At 45.3% G+C, this 20,647-nt stretch overlaps 1 protein-coding gene across 1 annotated transcript; it reads left to right on the top strand.

Moving 5' to 3' along the window:
- The first annotated feature begins 74 nt into the window (after nucleotides 1-74).
- On the top strand, nucleotides 75-20,140 carry ZNF653 (zinc finger protein 653). The gene is made up of 9 exons (XM_066617854.1): nucleotides 75-491; nucleotides 5,219-5,262; nucleotides 7,197-7,412; nucleotides 10,730-11,311; nucleotides 12,830-13,007; nucleotides 14,434-14,545; nucleotides 14,987-15,101; nucleotides 17,836-17,935; nucleotides 19,007-20,140. The coding sequence occupies exons 1-9, from the start codon at nucleotides 127-129 to the stop codon at nucleotides 19,182-19,184; spliced, it is 1,890 nt and encodes a 629-aa protein (XP_066473951.1). The 5' UTR covers nucleotides 75-126; the 3' UTR covers nucleotides 19,185-20,140.
- Nucleotides 20,141-20,647: the final 507 nt, after the last annotated feature.

Genomic DNA, 20,647 nt, shown 5'->3' with positions numbered 1-20,647 from the left:
AATGGTTCGATCAGTTAGTCGCTGGCCGGTGACATCACCGAGACGCGCCGCTGGCCGGTGACGTCACCGAGGTGCGCCGCAAAACCGGGTTCCTCGGAGGGGGGGGCCCTTAGTTACCAGGCAGGGATGAGCGACTCGGAGCGTGGCGCGGCCCCCGACGAGGAAGAGGACGGCGGGGAGCCTGAGGAGGAAGGGGAGGAAGAGGAGAAGGATGAAGAGACCGCCGCCGGGGGGGATGCGGAGGCTCCGCTGGCCCCGGGAGGGCGCAGGGCCCGGGGAGGGCGCAGGGCCCGCGGCAGGCCGCGTCTCACCGAGTCCGACCGGGCCCGGCGCCGCCTGGAGTCCCGCAAGAAGTACGACGTGCGGCGGGTCTACCTGGGCGAGTCTCACGGCCCCTGGGTGGACCTGAGGCAGCGGAGCGGCTGGAGCGACGCCAAGCTGGCGGCCTACCTGCTGGAGTTGGAGCGGGAGCAGCGCGCTGGGCGCCGCGGGTGAGAGTCGGGGGGGGGGTTAGTGAGTGTCTTTCGGTAATGTGATGGGGACGGAGCGCCAAGGCGGGCCCTGCCCAGCGGAGCTTCCAGTCTACAGGTGGGAGGGCGGGGCTAAACGGGGGGGGGCTGCTTTGAGGTCTGTGGCACTTTAGGTTGGGGACTGAGGGACTTGTGCTAAAGGCTTTCTAGAGGAGGTGGGATTGGAGGGGCAGCAGCATCGCTCTGGCGTTCAAGAACAGGGTGAGGACAAAGTCTCTATACCAGCCGTTGTCAACCAAAGTCTCTATACCAGCCGTTGTCAACCACTGTGCCGTGGCACACTGGTGTGCCACAGGATTTTGGGAGAAGGCCATTTATTAGTGGGGCCAGTGGGGGTTGTGAGCCTCCCACTGGCAACACTATGCACTTTGTCAATTGTCAAAAACCTGATGGTGTGCCTTAATAATTTTAGTGCCTTGGCAGTGTGCCGTGAGATGGAAAAGGTTGAAAGTCACTGCTCTAGTCTATACCTTTAACCATTGTATAGAAGAGGGAATTTTGGCAGGTGCAGCTCAGCATGGAAGGGCTGACAAAGCTACTCCCGCTCCAATCCCCTCTTCTCTATCCTGGTTAAAGCTGTGGTTTCCAGCCTCTGGTCTCTGGACCCTTGAGACAAGGTCCACGAGGTCTTAGGAAAAAAAAGGATGATCACCTTCTATCACTTACATAAGAACATAAGAGCCCCGCTGGATCAGGCCAAGGGCCCATCTAGTTCAGCTTCCTGTATCTCACAGTGGCCCACCAAATGCCCAAGGAAGCACACAAGACAACAGACACAACCTGTGTCCCGGTGCCCTCCCCTGCGTCTGGCAATCAGAGGCAGCCTGCCTCTAAAACCAAGAACTTGCATATACCTACCATGACATAATGAACTTTTCCTCCAGAAATGTGTCCAATCCCCTCTTAAAGGTATCCATGCAAAATGCTGACACTACTTCCTGTGTCAAAGAGTTCCACAAACTAATTACTTGCAGCACCTTGGCAAGCAAGCACTCCCCCCACCACCACTGAAATTTCAGCCATGGCTGTGGGCGGTCCTCTGCCTTCTCTGGCAGTCCATGGGGAGTGCTTGCTCAGAAGATGCTTCTCCAAAGACTATCAGAGAGGGTGGAAAATGGACCACCCATAATTGCAGCTGGCACTTCCAGTGTGTCACTGTGTACTCCCCCATGGACTACCAAATTTAGTTGTATTTTTAATGTGCAGGGGGTTGCATATGGTCCACAACAATTCTGATTTTTGTCTCGGTAGTCCATGGGCTCTGAAAGGTTGGGAACCACTGGGTTAAAGGTATAGGCACTCCGACCTCCATTGTATCTGGTCACCCTGTTCAAGAATGGAATTTCAAGCATAAAAGGAAAAAGTACAGAATCATCAGGGTGACCAGATGTCATAACTGCAAAAGAGGACCAGGCAACCTGAAACGTAGGACATTTAAGAAAAATGTAGGACATGGCAAAATAAAAGCTAGAAATGCTTGTATATTGATTTTATGTGGTTAATTTTTAAATATAAAATTATATATTAAGTATTAGTCATTATATTATATATAATAAGTTATTAGTTAATATAGTTAACTATATTAACTGTTTAATTTGAACTATAGTATATATAATTTATTAATTACAGGAAGGCTCTGCACCACCTGCAGGGGCCTGCTCACAGGGAAAGGAGGACATTTAAGTTGTTTTCCAGGTCACAAGACTAAAAAAATGGACATGCCCTGGAAAAAGAGGACATCTGGTCAAAAAGAGGAGTCATAGAGGGGAGAACTGCTGAGCTCTGGTGGTGGCAGTAACGGAAGAGCCCCCAATTTTAGAGAGTCATAGGTTCAGAAAACTGCATGCACGCAGCTCTCATTTTTAAGAGGACGCCAGTATGTTGACGTTAGCAAAAATGGCACTTCATGTAGATTTTGTTTCTTTATTTTAAATGCAGGAGTTGAGCACATTGTTTCCTGTTCAAGAGTAGGAGTGAAGTGAAACTTCAAATTAGCAGTTATATGTTGCTGGAAACATAAAATGTGTTTGAGCTATTGTAAGCTTAAGCTCCTTGTGTTACTTGGTAAGAGAGATTTTATGTAAGTACATCTATCTGTGCATTCTGAAGCTGTCCATTTATGAACTTAATGGAACTAAAGAACCATAGCAGTGTGTCTTCCAAGGGATCAGGCAGTGAAGCTGAATGAAAGGGGGGGGGAGTGCTTTTCCACCAGGCATCCTATTAAGCCTCTCATCTGGTTGGCCACGGATGAAAATACAGTACTGAACTAGGTGGCGTTTTCTCTGATTCAGAAAGGTTACCGTTGTTTTCCTTGATGTTTGCTTGCTCACTCTCATTTCTGTGACTTTGCTTGCCACATTCAGTCTACAGCAGAATGCTCTTACATCCTTATCAATAGCGTGACTGGAGAAATATAGTGTGAATCGCATTCACTTCAATTTCATGCCGTGAAAAGCTTAATTTGTTAAATGGATTGTGAAGAAGGAGCCATAGCTTAGTAGTACATGCCTGCAGAAGGTCCCAGGTTTAATCCTTGGTATCTTGAAGTAGGGCTGAGAAAAATTCCTGTTTGAAATACTGGATTGTCACTGCTGTTCAGTGCTGACAATACTAAATTAGAGCCATAAGAAAAGTCTCACTGCCAAAGGTACATGTAGTCCAGTGCCTTGTTTCTCATAGTGGGTCACTAGGCTGCCTTTGGGAAGTCCAGAAGTGGGAGGGGAAAAGGTTTTCAACCTTTTTTGTGCCACAACCCCAATAAATAGATAAATAAATAATGAGACTGGGGGTTCACTGCCAATCCTGCCCTCCTCCCAGGACCCGATCTGCCCACTCCTTGCCTCTGTCTTCTGGATGGGCAAGGGGCAGAAGGAGGGAAAAGGTTATTGTGGGCAAGCTTTGAAAGGTTGCTTCATTGCTGGAAGACAGGTTGGTGTGGCAGATCATATCCCAGGAGGGGGGTGGTATTGGCAATGGGTCCCCAGTCTCATGCTCTGTTTGTTTGTTTGTTTGTTTGTTTGTTTGTTTGTTTGTTTGTTTGTTTGTTTGTTTGTTTGTTTGTTTGGGTTGTGGTATGAAAAAGGTTGAAGACCACTGCTGTAGAGCAAACAGCAGAAAATTGGGGGACGACGACAAATGAAATTCCTTCAGAGGAAAAGAGAACACATAACAGCACAAGCACGAAGTAGGACAAGAGGTGTACAGAAATTGTGTGGGTATCCTAGAGAGAACTAGGACTAGGAAATTAGGGGTTTTGAGGTTTAGGGAAGGAGGGAAGAAAGCTGGGGGGGGTGGTGGAGGGAAAGACACTTGTGGAAAATAAAACCAAAAACCAGACACATACACCACAGTCCATTCACAAAAAGGCAGAGAGTCACACATACTAAGCATGTCATCAATTTGTCTGTACATAAGGCAAATGAGGAAAGCTAAGGAGTTGGTCTTTGGCTCTCCTTCACCATGAACCCACCAAGATTAGCAGTCCGTTTCTGCTAGATGGAGCCTCACATGTTGTAGGAGCTTGGTGCAAGGGTGCCAAGCCTGGGCAAATGTCCTATTTGAAAGTGGGGCAGAAAGAGAGTTCTTAAACAAATCCAAAAACTAGGCGGTAGCCTTAGTTAGCTTAAGGGGGAGAAGTAAGGGCAAGTGAGTTGAAGCTGCTTACCCAAAGGAGAACAGGTGCATTCAAAGCAGTTAACATGGATGACTGTCCAGCCTGTGCTGGCACACTGGCTTCAGTTGCACTTGGGGAGAAAAGGTGGGGAATAGTTTGTTGAAGAAAAGGGAATGGGAGGGGAAGGTACTGATCCTGGGTGCCAACTTGGCAAAATAGTACTTGAATTGTGGGTGGAATTGAGTTGTTTTAACATAGCACCAGCAGGTCAAATGCCATGGCAGCAAGTAGAGATGAGTGAGGGGTGAAAGAGTGAAGGCTTTAGTGACCCAGGTGTTTGTTTTTCACCCATAGGATCATGGGTGAAAGATCATTAAGGGAACTTTCTTAGTTAGTATGATGGCCTTTGATTGCTTTTCCTTTGACCTAAATACTGCCTTTGGTTTTACACCTGAAGGAAGGTGTAATAGGAGGCTAATTAACTCGATAACATGCTGTCTTGATTGAGTTTAGCCATGCAGCTGGTGAGGACAGCTTGGGTTGGAGAGCTGTTTTTTGTTTTGTTAACAACTTGGGCAGTTCCTGTGTCAGGGGTCTGACTTGGGGGTTGTGACCCCCAGATACCACATTTGAAAAATCCCCCCCCCCTTAAGGGGATGGTGACCAGCAGAGATCCATAGTCAACAGTACCCATAGCTTCCGGGTTCTCTGTAGCGGGAAGAGCCTGGAACTGTTGGGTACTATTGCCTACATGTCCTCTGTTGGATCCCAGTCCTGCGTTAAAGGGACAGGAGGCTTAGGAACCACTGTCCTAGGAGGTGGTTTGGGTCACAGGATCAAATTTGCTGTGCCAGCAAGGTGCAGTCAGCCATGGAATTTTAGAGCAAGCATTTAATAGATTCTTGTTCCACAGAAATTGTACAGGAAGACGTTTTTCAATACTGTACTTCATTATTTGTCTTATTCCACTACAAATCAGTTTGGAGCAGACTTTCATTTGGCAAATGTACATTAATTTCCGTATCTGAGAATATGTACACCTATCATAATACACTACCATCTTACCTTGCAGGAAGCCATGGGAGCAGATGCCTTATGAGCCGCAGCAGAAGAAGAGTAAGAAAATATATTTGTGTTGGAATATCTGGCTTGCTTTGTGGTGTTGGATGAATGGTTTTCTTTGCAAAGAGCAGAAAGAGCAGTTTGCAGGCATATATGGCCCTTTCCTTGGAGTCAATGCTATGTGGAGACCTGCTGATTGAGGGTTCCTGGTGTTAGTTACTGACTAACAAATGTTTGCAAACCTTGAACTTGTATGCAAGACTATAAATTTTCAGCAGGGAAAGCAGCTTTTTCAGAAGCAAGATGCCATGTTTAGAAGTTTATCAGAAGCCAATGATTTTTACTTGCATATTTGTTGTTGTTGTTAGAAAGCTGATAGTGTATACTCACTATAAAATGAATAAACATGCAAGCTACTAAATATAGTGTACCATAAAGAAATCAAACAGGGAAAAGCAGTCTTATGGTGAATCAGAGATTATAGATGAAAAGTCTGCAGAATAAATCTTACTGCCCTCATGGTGACTTGCTTCTGAGTGAACAAGCATAGGATAAGAGAGCATTCTTGCTGACCCCTGGATTATTGAAATAGATGTGGCTCTAATTTTTCTATAATTTTTCAAAATTTCTTTTGTTTTATAGTTGAAATTACGTTTTAACTTTTTTAAATGTGACAGAGTCCATAGTTTTCCATAATATTTGTTTTCATTGGGGCATCTGGTCTGTTCCATTTTTGCACATTTCTCATCATTTTGTTAATAATGTTTTTTTCTTGGAATGAATCCAACGTTCCTTTTGACTATAAGATATTTCACATCGCTCCAAAATATCTAAGTGCCCAATCCTATCCAACTTTCCAGTGCCAATGCAGTCCTGAGGTAAGGAAAAAAAAATTTTCCCTTACCTTGAGGAGGCCAGGATGCAGTGTAAGTGCTCCGGGGCTTTCCTTGACCTCCTAATGCCTTATAAGGCATTAACAACATCATTTCCTGTTTTACAAAAAAACCCAGAAGTGTCTTTTTTTCATTGTAAAGCTCAGTCTGAGCCCAGCAGAAGCCGCAGGCAGACGTCCACAGCCTTTACTGGGTTCAGAAGACCTTCCGGAGAGAGCGTGTATGGGGGCTGTGGACCCGATGTGAATCCACGGATCTGTGGATATGGGAGCCCCTGTATTTCTTTGAAGAAATAGTTATTAAGAGAAATACAGGTGTGCACCCATATCTGAGAGAGTTTCGTTCCAGAAAAAAAAACCCTCATGGGTAGTGAAATTCATGGATATGGGAGGATACCCCTGACATTCTGGAGGCGAGGGGAGCTGTACTTCTCTCGCCACCCGAGGGTCTGGGTACCATAGGAGGGTCTTCTGCAAGCCTCTGAATGACTGTAACATTACTTCTGGTTTTATTGTAGAACCAGAAATGACGTTTTTATTGCTTTATAAGGCATTCGAAGACCTGGGGAAGTCTGGGCCTCAGAATGCCTTATAAGGTAATAAAAACATCATTTCCGGTTTTACAAAAAAGCAAGAAATGACTTTTTTTATTGTGAAACTCAGTCTGAGCCTGGTAGAAGCCCCAGACAGATGTCTGTGACCTCTACTGGGCTCAGAGGACTCTCTTGAAGTGAGGGGAGCAGAGCTTCCTTCACTTCCAGAGGAGGTGTGGGGGTATGTATGCGAAAGGAGGCCCTGGAACTTGATCCATGGATAAATAAATTCATGGATACGGAATACGGGATCCGTGGATACGGTAACCCCCCATAAATAAAATATGTGTATACAGTATAATTAAGGCTTTTTGATAGATATTATGGGGTGAATGCAGCAATCGTCAGATGTTTGAGTAGGAATTTAACGACTCCCTTGTTTGTTGGTGAGTTGTTTGGTTGTCTTTTGCTCTGTTCTGTTCTGTTGTCTTCAGATTGTTTGATGAGTCTTATGTGCTTATCAAATTCATGTTCTTCCTCTCCTTCCCCCTCCATATCCCAAGGAAGAAGGCGGAATGTGAACTGCCTGAAGAATACGGTGATCTGGTATGAAGACCACAAGAACCGTTGCCCCTATGAACCTCACCTCTCAGAGCTGGACCCCACCTTTGGGATGTACACCACAGCTGTGTGGCAATGTGAAGCAGGGCACCGCTATTTTCAGGACTTACACTCCCCTCTTAAGCCACTCAGTGACTCTGAAAATGAGTGTGACAATGGTGAGTGTGAGGAGGTCTTGATATTTCCCATTAGAGGCAATGCTAAAATGTTCCGTGTGTGAGCTGATGTTACACTGTGCGCTTACATATTTTCTGACTCCCTTACACCTTAGTAGAGGTGTATGCTTTCTGAGATTGCTCTCATCTTGCTCCCCCTCCTGGAAATCAAGAAAGTAGGCTGTTGGGGTTGTGGGAACATTGTTACTCTTTTAAGATCCTTCAGTAGTTGTTCAAGGTATTTATAGGATTTGTACTTCACTCTTCAGCTGATGGGGCTAGTAACTTATATAAAGTCAAACAAAAGTTTCTGTTACTCTCGCTGTGGATGTGATTGTGAGATGCTGATTGTCTGGCCATTCTAATATGGACCCAGCACCCCACAGCAAATTTTCAAGTAAATTGTTTCTTGGTGCATGCTCAGTTAAGAGCCAGATCCATGAGGAAGTGCACCTGTGGGGTAGCTGCAGGAGTGGAGAGCTCCTGCCTTCAAAGGCAGGGGAAAGAGCATTCTTGCTGCACAAGATTTCCACCCTTGGTGAAAATCCCGTACATCTTGCAGATGTTTTTGAGAAATCAGAGTCTTCCCATTTTTGTTAGCTGTTCAGGCAGGAAGAAGGCAGCAGAAGTTTACTTTATGCTGTTTCTGATCTTCTCAAATGCCTGGGGTGAAGTCAAGATTGCGTCACATAAATCTAAATCTCTGTAGACCAGCGGTTTTCAACCAGTGTGCATGAATGGTCTGTAGGTGTGCCATGGAAGTTTGGGGGAGGGTCATTTATTAATAGGGCCATTGAGGGATGTAAGGCTCCTAGTGGTGATGCGGTGTTGCCTTGTTAATTGTCAAAAAATGGATTGTGTGCCTTGACAATTTTAGTCCCGGGTCCATGTGCCATGAGGTGAAAAAGGTTGAAAATGACTGCTCTAGACAGTGTTCTGTTTACCTGGACGCAACATTTCTTTTAGGCAGCTGGTCTCTTTCCCAGGAAGAGAGTACTTCATTTGATCCAGCCCACTGGTCACCTGAGTACCAGGAGAAAAGCAGGGAGGTTGGATTAGCATCAGAAGCCTAGGGGGTAATGCCAGGCTTGCTGCTGCATCATACACAATTTTCCATGCATGGTGAGCAAAATAATTCACATGGATTGGCTCTGAGAATAACAACCCTGATGAGTCTGTTTCCTGATGTTTGCAGTGAGTTTAGCTATGCATATTCCCCTCAGAGCAGTGGTTTCCAACATTTTTTCACTTGTGTAGCCCTTCGCAGCCCATTCCCAGAAACTGTACTGCTCATAGTGGATCACTAGGGTTGTGTCACCTGGTGCGGGAGGCCAGTGCATCACCCCCATAATGGACCTCCTCCCATGCAGTGGGTGAGGCAAAACCTGGGTGGTGGGCGTGGTGATATTCCCTCCCCCTCTGGTTTTTTGGCCATACCTTTTGATAGAATAGAGATTATTCAAAACAGTTTGTTTCATTGCATTCTACTGTAAATTACACATCAAACGGTATATAACATGATGGTATTATTCCTACAAACCAATATTTTAGTGATTTTGGTCACTAGTGGTATCACCCCCCCCCCCCGTATCACCATATTAACACCTTATTGGTTAATGGTTAACCAACCCGTTACATAGACGAGCCTTTATGTTAGCTCGTTTTAACATTTTCCCTTTGGCAGTCCATTCTGGCCGCTTTTTAAATATTCCACGGGAGAAAAGGCTCTGTCCCTTCTGTCACGAGTCTCCTGATTTTTTGTCTCACATTCACTTTTTTTGTCCAGTACACCTTGATATTCGTAACCATTACCTTACTTCTTGGATTTCCTCTGATCTTACCCCTTCTGATATTACTCTTTCCAAGTTCATGAGTGATGTTTGTGTTTCTCTGACTGCAGCTGTGGCTGGTTATTTATCTGAGATTCTTAAAGTAACGTTGTCAGAATTTAAATAACTTGATATCCTGCTTTTAATTGTCCAGTTTGTTATGCAAATTGCTGTGTCAGTTGTAAATTTTAATTGCAAATCGTGTTGACATGCCAATAAAGGTTTCAGAACAGAACAGAATACCTTATTGGTTCCATGTTGTGTCATAATATTTCATTGGCTCTTTAAACACTCAGTCTCATTTCTCCTTTTTGAATTAAGGAAATGTACTTAATTTCCGAGAATTGCATTTTTGTTTTCTGAGTTGCATTTTTGTTTTCTGGCCATTTTGTTTTTTGGCCATAACTCTTGATAGAAGTGAGGTATTTCACTCCGGTTTTTTCCATTGCATTCTGCTGTAAATTACTCATCCAATGGTATATAACATGATGGTATTCTTAGAAACCATGATTTTAGCATGTGCCCCCCCCCAGTGCTGTCACTCTCCTGTGCATGTCACCCGGTGCAGGCTGCACCCCTCTAGCGATGCTACTGACCCCTCATATTAGCAAAATGTATTTAATATAGTTGCTCTTATTTCAAATGAATGTTTTCAACTACTGATCTGATAATACACAAATTGATGACTAGAAATTAGCAGTTGCTGGGGCTTTCGCAGCCATCTAGCTGCCTTCCTTCCTGCCTTGCCAGCCCTTCAAGGCATTCTAATACAGACCTGCCTTTTCCTGCCATTTTTCAGTACCCCCAAAGGTCCTGGCGAGTACCCCTGGGGGTACATGTACCCCAGGTTGGGAACCACAGCCTTAGAGGATGGGTTGAGGTAAGTACAACACAGGATGGAACTGACTGGTTCCTGGTAGGATGGGCAGCCATGGCAGAAAAGCATCACAAGAAAATGCAGTTGTGCTGTGTAGATGATACATCTGTACAAGGAGAAGTCCTTTCCAGAAAAAGTAAAATGTGAGTGCAGCTGTAGTTCTGCTGTTGCTTTAGGAACAGAGGTACAGGTGGGCCCCGTATCCGTGGATCCAGTACCTGTGGTTTCACTTATCTGTGGATGGGGGGGGAACTAGCATGCACTGCCCACCATGCTCCCATTACAAGTACCTTTGTTTTACTGTAGTAGCTTTTGCAGCACGGGTACTTCTTGCTTAACATGCAAGCAACCAGCCTGCACACTAGAGGGTGACTAACAGGAAGCAGGGCAGTTCCCTTGTATCCATGGTTTCCTTATCTGTTAGGGGGGTGCAGAACAGAACTCCACAGATACTGGGGCCCATGCGTACTTGCTCTGCTGGACTGTACATTGCAGAAACATAGGCCATGGTATTGGTGGAGAGTAGGTCCCACATGGAGAGCAGAGCAGCAAGACTTGTCTCGAGTCACTAAAGAGGCGTATACTGATTTTCTCTTCTTGTCTTTCCCTTTTAGTTGCCAATGGTACAGGGGATGGCACCTCAGAGTCCTCTAATGGGAACTCTAACTCTGAGTCGGAAGAACAACCGGACAGCCAGAAAGCCAATTCCCAGGCACAGCAACCACCAGCAGATGCAGAAGGCGAGAGTGCTAGTGGGCTCATCACTCAGGATGGCATCCACATTCCATTTGAACATCATATTGAAAACCTGACGGCAGAGCAGGGCGCAGGCATGTGCCACAATCCATCCCTCAGTGGTCCAGAGACCATGGAGACTGTGGTGTGTGTGCCAGTGCCCATGCAGATGAGTTCAGGACATGGGACTCTGTTTGAGCATGTGACACAAGAGACACTTGGTGAAGTGGTGGCCAGCTGTCCTGTGCAGGGTGTGATGCAAGGTTCCCAGGTGATCATCATTGCTGGGCCGGGCTATGATGCCCTCACAGCTGAGGGAATCCAGCTGAATGTCACCAGCACAGGAGGGGAGGAACTGCCCTGTGCCATGATTGAGGGTGTGGCAGCTTACACTCAGGCAGAGCCTGAGAATGAACAGCCCAGTAGCATGGACAGCATGGAGTACATCAAGACCAAAAAAGGTAGTTTCCGCCAGCAGCCCAGCTACCTGTTCCGAAGTAGGCCAAGTGTAACCAGCATGTTTGTTCCTGGCAAGGTGCTTAGCTCTTGACCCACTGTGGTAGGTGTGGGAGTGGCAGCTTCTGCTGTGGATGAGGGAGGGCAGGGTGAGCCCCAGCTGTCCAGGACCAACTGAAGTATCCCAAGTTGTGTACCTTGTGAGTATGGATCTGTCTCCTAACTCTTCTTAAACATTTTTCTTCAGCTCAGTTGCCGCTGCCTCCTGTAAATAAACTATTGGTGGCAAAATAAGCTGCTGTGAACTGTAGTTCCATACCCTTCCCCCTGGCTTGTGAATTTGCCAGATCAGCCGAATAGACAGTGGTTTCGCTGTCATGCCACAGTACAAAGTGCTTCTCTAAGAGCCTGATTGGAGAGGAACTGAGAATTGTTTGTGAAGCATTAATTGTAGAAGTTGAGGGCTGAACTTTGTGTTGAAGTTTCCTGTTAGAAAGCATATATAATTGCCTAATTGCCAATATTACTCTTGAAATAATATTTGCTGTCTGGACCATATATTTAGCATGTGAGAATTAGGAAGAAAGTATGTGTCTTGGATGTCCACGCATCTATGTTTGATTCATGATGCCTATCATGTTTCAAGGGGCCATTGTAAAATCATGACCTATGGCTGAAGGGGTGATCTTTTCAGCATCTTTGTAAAAAGTTTAATCCCCAAACTTTTTTGCTGGTGTTTGCACTTCTGTGTAGAAGAAAAGAACAAGGCTTTGTAAAGCCTCTGCTTGGTCTAAAGACCTGGTCTGATCTGACAAAGTGAATGCTTGGTCATTTACATGCCTGTCTCCAAGAATGAAAGCTCTTATAGGAAAACAGAGGTGTGTGCTTTCCTGTGGAGTGGCATGTGGTGGCATGTGTCCCTTCTGCTTCCCACCATTGGGTCCTTTCGACTAGCTGCTTTAGCTAGTTAAGAGCTCAGACCAAGTTTCTGGCTATTTTATGACTTATTTATCTGATAAATTTATATCTCACTTTTCCACTTGCAAGTGTTTCCATGGTAATTCACAAAAATTAAAAGAATAAAAGCAACTATACCAAAGTAACATTTAAATATAGCAATAAAAGCAGCTGGGGGAAGAACAGCAGGCAAAACAAACTTAGCAGTGTTTATAAAAGGCTGGGGCAAATAAGGTCTTCACCTGGCATTGAAGGTACAGCAGAATAGGTGCCAGATAAGCCTCCTTGAGGTCAGCCATTCCATAAATAGGGCACCTCATAGCAAAGGCAATCTCTCTCTCTTGCTTCAGAGGGCATATCTACTTGTAGAAGGGTCTCATAAAAAGACCTCAGTACCCAGTTAGATCTCCTAGGCACAGCAGATTCCTTTCCTAGAAGATGGACAGGAGGGAATGCGTTTTAAGAGTGAGTGACCTTGGCAAACTCTTGCATACTGTGGTCTGTGCCATTTCCAGGGAGAGGGTTCAGCATTCAGGTCTCCAATTTTGCTTTGTGATTGCTGACAGAAAATGAAGAGCTTTTTGAGCTCAAAAAAGAAGACCTGCAGCCCCCAACAGAGACTCCCTGTGAGCCAGAGCCAGCCCATGAGAGTGGGGGGCTGGAACCAGAGCCTGGACCTGAGGAGGAGTCAGATGGCAACAACATGTCGTCCATTATCTACGAGATTCCAAAGGAACCTGAAAAGTGAGTGAACGGCAGCAGAAGGATTGTGCCTGTCTGTGTGGCTGTGATGAGGGAAGTGTGCTGGTCCTAGTCTTTGCCTGCTCTTGGCACGGAGATTTTGGAAAATGGTCTCAGGTAGTTCTGTTGTTTCCCCTGGGGGCTGGGGATAAAAATAGGCCCTCCGTTTGGCTGTACTTGTTGTAAGAGGCGACTAAACAGCTACCGGGTAGATGGGACTCATTCGCCTGGGAAGGCAGCTCATCTGAGAGAAGGAAAACTCTGATCCCAAACCTCCACTGCCTTGTGGCTACATCCAGTTATGGAAAAGGCTTCAGGAGTCAACCTCGAGGCAAAATCCGGAGCCGGAGTCATGGCTGAACACAGTCACGTTCTGGCAACTCCTGCAACGTCGCTGGAACCAACCGTATTGGCTTCTGCCTTTCCATTGGACCATTTCAGCGATGTGGAGAGGGGGGATTTGCTGCATGGATAACAGTCTATCCTCCATATCTACTTTACCCAGGCTTCGCGCACTGGAGAGGACACTCTGTTCCAGAACACTATTCAGAGCGCGATACCATAGTCTTCCGAGACTGAAGGATGGCAACAAAAGTTCTGTGTATGTAGTTATGTCAAGCTGGGAATCCTGATTGTCTTCCTAATGTTGCTGCTTTACAGTTGGTCCTGGCCAAATGGTTTAACATTCCACATTGACATTCCTGCAAAACTCAGTCTAAGTGATTTTCAATTTGACAAATTTGCAAGGAATCTCTATTGGTTCATGATCTGGTGTATATGCAGTGGTTGTGGTAATGAGGAGAGATGAGTACCCATCAGCTGGGGGATCTTTACTCAGTTTCTTGAAATCCCTCCTAGGCTGTCTCTTCTTTCCTAGGCCTTAGTTCATTCTTTTTGTAGTTTCCTCTGTAGTCTTGAAGTTCTTGAGATTTTGAGAAAGTTCCTGCATTTTATGCTAGATTGACTGCTGGGCAAAGTTCCTTGATTCCAGATGTCTAGACTAGTGGTTCCCAAACTTTTTAGCACCAGGACCCACTTTTTTAAAGCAATACTCTATTGGGACCTAACTAGGTTTACTAACTGCAGGAACTCAGCTCCTTGTACAGCGCTTAGCAGCTATTTTGCTAACTGTAGGAACTGAGCTAATTAGCAGGGTAATTAGCTATTTAGCAGTATCTGATTTTTCAGTAGCCTCAGGGTTTGAGGCAATTCATTATCCGATCTTTCCATCACCCTTTGGCGATCCACCAGTGGGTCCCAACCCACAGTTTGAGAACCACTGCTCTAAACCAAGTCACCCTAAATGTAATTCTAGATCACAGTGGAATGTGTGGGAGGCAATTCTCTGTTTTTAGTTTGCCTGGGATGCCCCAGAAAAGGTGCTTGCAGCTTCCCTGCAGGCAGTCTTCTATCCTTCCTCTCCTTCTAGGAGGAGGCGGAGCAAACGAGGCCGCGTGATGGATGCAGATGGCATGTTAGAGATGTTCCACTGTCCCTATGAAGGATGCACCCAAGTCTATGTAGCACTTAGCAGTTTTCAGGTATGGCTCCTCTGTTTCTCATTTTGAATTAAAAACTATGCCCCCAAATGGAAGAACCTGGAAAACAGCATTAGCTGCAGTGCTACTTCACTTGGTAGGGACTCTGCCTGTGGCCCAGTTGCTTTCTCTTTAGTCCTTTTTATTTTAGTTGTGATATGCAGGCAGCAAACATACATAGAAGCTTGTTTTTTCTCCCTCCCCTTTAGGACAGCACCTTGTATGACCTGAGCATGTTTTTATGGAGTGGGTGGAACATAACATGTAACAAAGATTTTTCTCAAATCCCATCTGCTAGCTTGCAAATCATTGAACGCTCTGTGCAAGGCATTGTTCTAGGTGAAATGTAGCATGGTTTGCCATGTTTTTGTAATGGGGGCACCAGAGTTTCTCAGTTATGAGCCTCCATGGGGCAGTGTTCATCCCATCTCTTTCTGTTCCTAGAATCATGTTAACCTGGTTCATCGGAAAGGAAAGACAAAGGTGTGCCCCCACCCTGGCTGTGGCAAGAAGTTCTACCTGTCCAACCATCTCCGAAGGCACATGATAATCCACTCAGGTATGTTGCCAGTTCTGAAGGTTATGATAAGGCCAGGTTGTCTGCTCTGTCACTATTTTGAAATAGCAGAAACATCAACAAATTGCAGAACCAAGAGTTCTATTGCATAACTGGTACAAAGGTGCAGAGAACATATGGCATGGCTAAAATGTGTTTATGAATTGCATGCATGCACACACATCCAGGATCTTATGTACAGACATCCAAGCATGATCATGCAGAGTACTATTCCTACATAGGGCACCATGAAACTGGATATCTTATTTTTGAGATGAAAGGTACCAGTTAATGTGGGTGTCATCCTCCTGCATTTTGCACCAAGATACACCCTTTAAGACCTGCTACATTTTCTCCTATCTTCTGGTGGGTTCAGGAAGTAGATATAGCCCCATGTCATTCTCCAACCTGGAAGTCATACTTGTAAAAAAAAAAAAAAATTAGGAAATTAATGGAATTGCATGCCAGGGGTGGAATGTCAAGGCCTGACCAGCAGCAGCCTCAATGGGGAGAGGGTGTTTCTGCTAGGGACTTGCTTCCAGTATGTCCTTTTCCTCCTAGAAATGCCAGTTGCATACGCTCCCTATTCTTGCCTAGGAGCCTTAAGAGTTTTTTGGGTTTTGCAGAGGTGGGATGCAGTCTCCTTGCCTGGATGTTATGGCCAATACTTGGTACATCATGGTACCTTCTTTGCTGCTCATCCTTCCATCCACATCGTGTGGGCTTTTCTCCTTATACTAGGTGAATTTATGGAACATGTTATTTTCAGTTTTTTCCATCTTTATTGTGTGGAAGAACATCTCACTTTTGACAAATTTCTTTATCCCCTTTCTCTTCTTCTGGCAGTGAGAAGCAGTGGGGGCCTACTTTGCTCCTTGCATTCCAATTGCTTCCACCAAGCAAGGTTTCCTCAAGGGGCATAGTTGGTGCTAACGCTCAGTTTCTAGAATCATGGGTAATATATAATTCCAGAGTGTGTGGGTGGATATGGTGGAGTAACTCCATTTTTAAGTACAAATAAGGATGAGAGCAATGTCCCTGGAAGTCTGGTAGAGAAGGCTCCCTGTACGTATGTGCATTATCTCAAAAGAGGCAACAAATGTACACGTGGCAACAGCAAGCAAAAAGCAAATGGTATTTGCCTCCCAAGCAAACCCAAGATTCCCATGTTGAGGGGAAGAACATTGAGCTAAACTGGAACTTTAGGAGGGTGAAGAGAAGGAGAAAGAGAATTGCAGGGAAGATAGTGGAGTGAAACTCCCTAGATTTCTCCAAGTGATAAAGTATGGTTTGCAGATTTTGATCGCCCTCTGCTATTAAAGCCAGATCAAAATAGGCAGTTCATTCTGCCTTTATAAACCAAGATTATACCAATCTCTGCTTAAATTGTGGAACCATTTGAAAGAGGCATTGGCTGCAATTAAAGTACAGGTACAGACCATTTATCCGCAGATTTGGAATCCACAGTTCTATCTAACCGTCATATCTGAACTTGTGGATTGGCAGGACCTGTTGCCCACCAAACATGACAAGGACTGGTCATGTTAGAGGGCCTTCTGACAGCCAGGAAGCCTGTATGGCCTCCTCGACCCTCTGAAGACCATCTAAGGCCTCTGGAAAGCCGAAAACGATCACTTCTCGTTTGGGGCCAAAAACAAGAAGTGACTATTTTTGGCCTTCAGCATCTGTGGGGGTTTTGGAACCCCTGCAGATCCTGAGGCACAACAGTATTTATATTATAACAGTATTAATGTATTGTCTTGGCTGAAACTAGATAGTTTTCTAGTTTTTTGAGAGATGTGCCTCCAAAATTTGAAGTCTTGTCCTATGATAAGGAACTTTGTATGCTGGTCTTTGCTGGGGTCAGATCTGCCCATCTTAAAAGCACAAAGCTTTGGAATACCTGAGGTTCTCAGTGTCCAATGATTCTGATATATGTGTAAGGGGCGTTACCTCTGTGAGTATTTGCAAGCAGTATTTTGCATTTCTTTTTGGTATATAAACAGTCAAGGTATAGGAATTGCTGAAGGAAGGGAAATTATGTGAGGGGACATAAGGAACTGCTAGTGGGCACACAGTGAAACTGCTAGTTTTGGTACAGAATACTGTGAAGTTCTCACTTAGAGCAGTGGTTCTCACACATTTAGCACCAGGACCCACTTTTTAGAATGAAAATCTGTCAGGACCACCAGAAGTGATGTCATGACTGGAAGTGACATCATCAAGCAAGAAAATTTTTAACAATCCTAGGCTGCAATCCTACCCACACTTACCAAGGAATAAGTCTCATTGACTTATCAAAAAGAATATACGTAGTAGCTTGTCTTTATAGTAGCTTGGTCTGTAACATTTCCCCAAATGCAGTCACATACCGTGGTAACATCAATATATTAAAAATGAAATATTGAAATGAATGGGGACCCACCTGAAATTGGCTCATGACCCACCTAGTGGGTGCTTACTCATAGTTTGAGAAACACTGACTTAGAGCATGACATCATAAAGTTTGAGACATGGCACCCTAGTGCTTTTGAGCATGTTTCACACATGTGTTTCCTCAGATGGTCTTCCACTTCTGAGGTGGTATCAAGCTACTGGCTCTACAAGCTGCTCCAGCTAGTGCCTTGTGTAAGGGAATTGGTTCTGTTGTCCAAGGCCTTGTTTGCCCCAGAGAACTGTAGACATGATCTTTCCTTCCAGGAATGGGCTGACCACTTCTGCTCCTCCTTCCTCGCAGGAGTTCGTGAGTTTACCTGTGAGACCTGCGGGAAATCCTTCAAACGGAAGAATCACCTAGAAGTCCACCGCCGAACACACACAGGAGAGACGCCTCTTCAGTGAGTGAATTGGAGTGGGGGCATCAATAGAAAAGCCTCTGGGCTGAGCCATTCTCACCTGATTATTAGGGTGAGGTCTTTGGCGCCTGCTTGCTGTTGCCTTCCTTGTCAGAGGTGGGAAGCTTGGCGAGAGAGATCATGGGGCAGTATGGAGTCTGGTTGTGTTCTCCTGCCTCTGCTAGTTTCCCAGACTGTAGAGGTTCAAACAGGGCTGTCAACTAACTGAAGGGTCATTTCAAAGCAAAAGGAAGAAAATGCAAATCCTTGTTTTTAAATGACTTTTGATTCTCTAGGTGGCACAACTGGCCCAGGAAGTTGTTGAGGAAGATAGGTGGTGAGAGGTGGTAAAACAGCTGTTGCTTTGGGATCTTATAGCACCACAAGCCTGTATATCGGGCAGCAGTGAATTGTGGTGTTAGAGGGCTTGAAAAGGGACTAGATTAGAGCTTAGCAGGGTAGAGATAGAGTAAGATGGAATGCTGAGCCACTTAATAATTATTAAGTGTAATAATTATTACAATCTCTTGATTCGGGCACTGTGATTAAGAATCTTGCCTGATCACAGAGATATGTGCAGTCTGTTTAGTGCCATACTGTTGGCAATGTGTAGCCAACATATGAGACTTTAACTACAGTTAAAAATTAAAGTCTCTGGCCAAAGAGTTAAGCCATAAATCTCAGTGACTGATTCTCTTCAGCCCAGTTAAAAACCTGTTGTTAAAGCTACATGGGGGGGGGGATCATGTGGAGCTGCCTCTGGGATGGTTGACAGTCCTGCCTTTGAAGGTGGAGAATGTTAATATTCCCACAGCACAGTTGTGTGCTTTCTTCTTAAGACAGCTTATGAATGATGTACTCCCAAGAGCCACTTGGGCAGAGCTGTCTCTTCTGGTGCATCTGAGGTGATCTATGGCAACCAGTTGACAAGCATCCTCTGATTTGGTTAAGGGTCTCTGTGTCTGTATTTGGAAGAGTGGGCAGCAGTAAGTGGTGGTAACTGCTGGGCTTGTGGGTTTTCTGCTGCCCCCAAGTTCTGGAGTGCAGAGGGATGATGGCTGCTTCCCTTTGCAGGTGTGAGATCTGTGGCTACCAGTGCCGGCAGCGGGCCTCTCTCAACTGGCATATGAAGAAGCATACTTCAGAAGTCCAGTATAACTTCACTTGTGAGCACTGTGGCAAGCGCTTCGAGAAACTGGACAGTGTCAAGTTCCACAAGCTCAAGAGCCACCCGGATCACAAAGCAGCCTGATCCTGACACGGACCGCTTTATTTATTGCCCCACCAAAGGTCCCAAGCCATCAGAGGGCACTTGTTGCACACTCACAGCTGGAAATGTGATGTGTCCTTGCCCCAGCAGCTGGATTCCTCTGTCCCTGTAATGCGGGGCAGGTTTTTAAGACAGTTTGATTATAAGACTTAAAGAGTTTTTGTTCTCGTGTGCGAGTGTTGGTGTTCTCAGGTATTGGAGGAGAGGGGAGAGTTCCAGCTGCATCAAATCAACCGAGCATGTAATTGGAGACTGTGGAGCTACAGCTGTCTTTTCTCTCTATGGGTTGGGGGGGGGGGCACAGCACCTTAAGGTGAGAAGCTCAGCCAATTAAAGTATCAGCTATCTGCCAGGCAGCACCTTTGCTTATTCAGCCCCCTGCCACTCTGAGAGGAGCACAGTGGAAAGGGCCAGTTCCCTTCCACTTGCTGTGAGGAGGCTCCTTCCAGTAAGACAGTTCTCCATCTGGTTCCCATGACCATTTTGTATCTCTTGATGACAATGCAAGTTGACTCTGGCTGATCTGTGTGTGCGTTGATAAGTCTTGTGAAAGGCCAGTATCTTTCAGGAAGATGAACCAAGATGTGGTCTCTCAAAGTGACCTCCAATCTGAATCTGGGAGTGAGAGTTGTTTCACTCCTCCCCCATTTTCAGGGCTATTACATGAGAAGAAAAGCAAAAGTTTGCCTGTGTTATCCCTCTTCCTGGTTTTTGAATGTTCCGTTAAGCTCAGGCTACAAGTAGGACCCCTCACTGTCTTGGTCCTCTGTGGTCTGCCATGTTCAGAGTCTTCTTTGTGATCAGGAGGTGTCAGCATTTGCATGGCTGTGATCCTGTCATAGGGATATGACTTCTCATACAGAGTACTGGGAGCCTCAGCTTTCATTAAAATAAAATCCACCTTTTAATCCTCAGGACTAAGGTGAAAAATCTAAAAATGTGATTTACTTTTTTTCACTAAAATCTGCCACAGTTCTGGCTGGGGTTCTCTGTCAGAGATTATTACTGGCAAGGGGAAAGCTTGTAGTCGGGAACCTATATCCACTAATAGAATTCTGTTGGGTTAAATGTGAATGGATGGGGCTTTGATACAACAGCGTGGACTCATGTTTTCATTGTGGGACGGGGTGAGAGGCAGTGATCCTTCTGTTGGAAAAGGTGGTTGATTTTGTAAGTTATTTATTCCTTGGCTAGTGATTTAAAAACTAGCAATATCTTCTAGGTGGCAGTGAATGAATGCAGAAAGCAGTTTTTTCCCTTTTCCTGGAAATATACTCCTGTGCAGCTGTAGAACTCCAAGGTGTTTGTGAAGCCTGCCTCTTTTGAATTCATTTTGTCTAGTCCAGTGTTTTTTAAGCTTTCTACCTTCAGGGAACACTTGCCACCTCAGCAGAGGCAGGAGTTCTGTTGCCTGCTTGTTGCAGAGGATTTTGGGACATGTTCTA

The sequence above is a fragment of the Tiliqua scincoides genome, chromosome 2 (assembly GCF_035046505.1).
Source record: "Tiliqua scincoides isolate rTilSci1 chromosome 2, rTilSci1.hap2, whole genome shotgun sequence".
NCBI classification, from domain to species: domain Eukaryota; kingdom Metazoa; phylum Chordata; class Lepidosauria; order Squamata; family Scincidae; genus Tiliqua; species Tiliqua scincoides.
The sequence above is the reverse complement of the archived record's forward strand: the minus strand, read 5'-3'. Positions and strand labels throughout refer to the sequence as shown.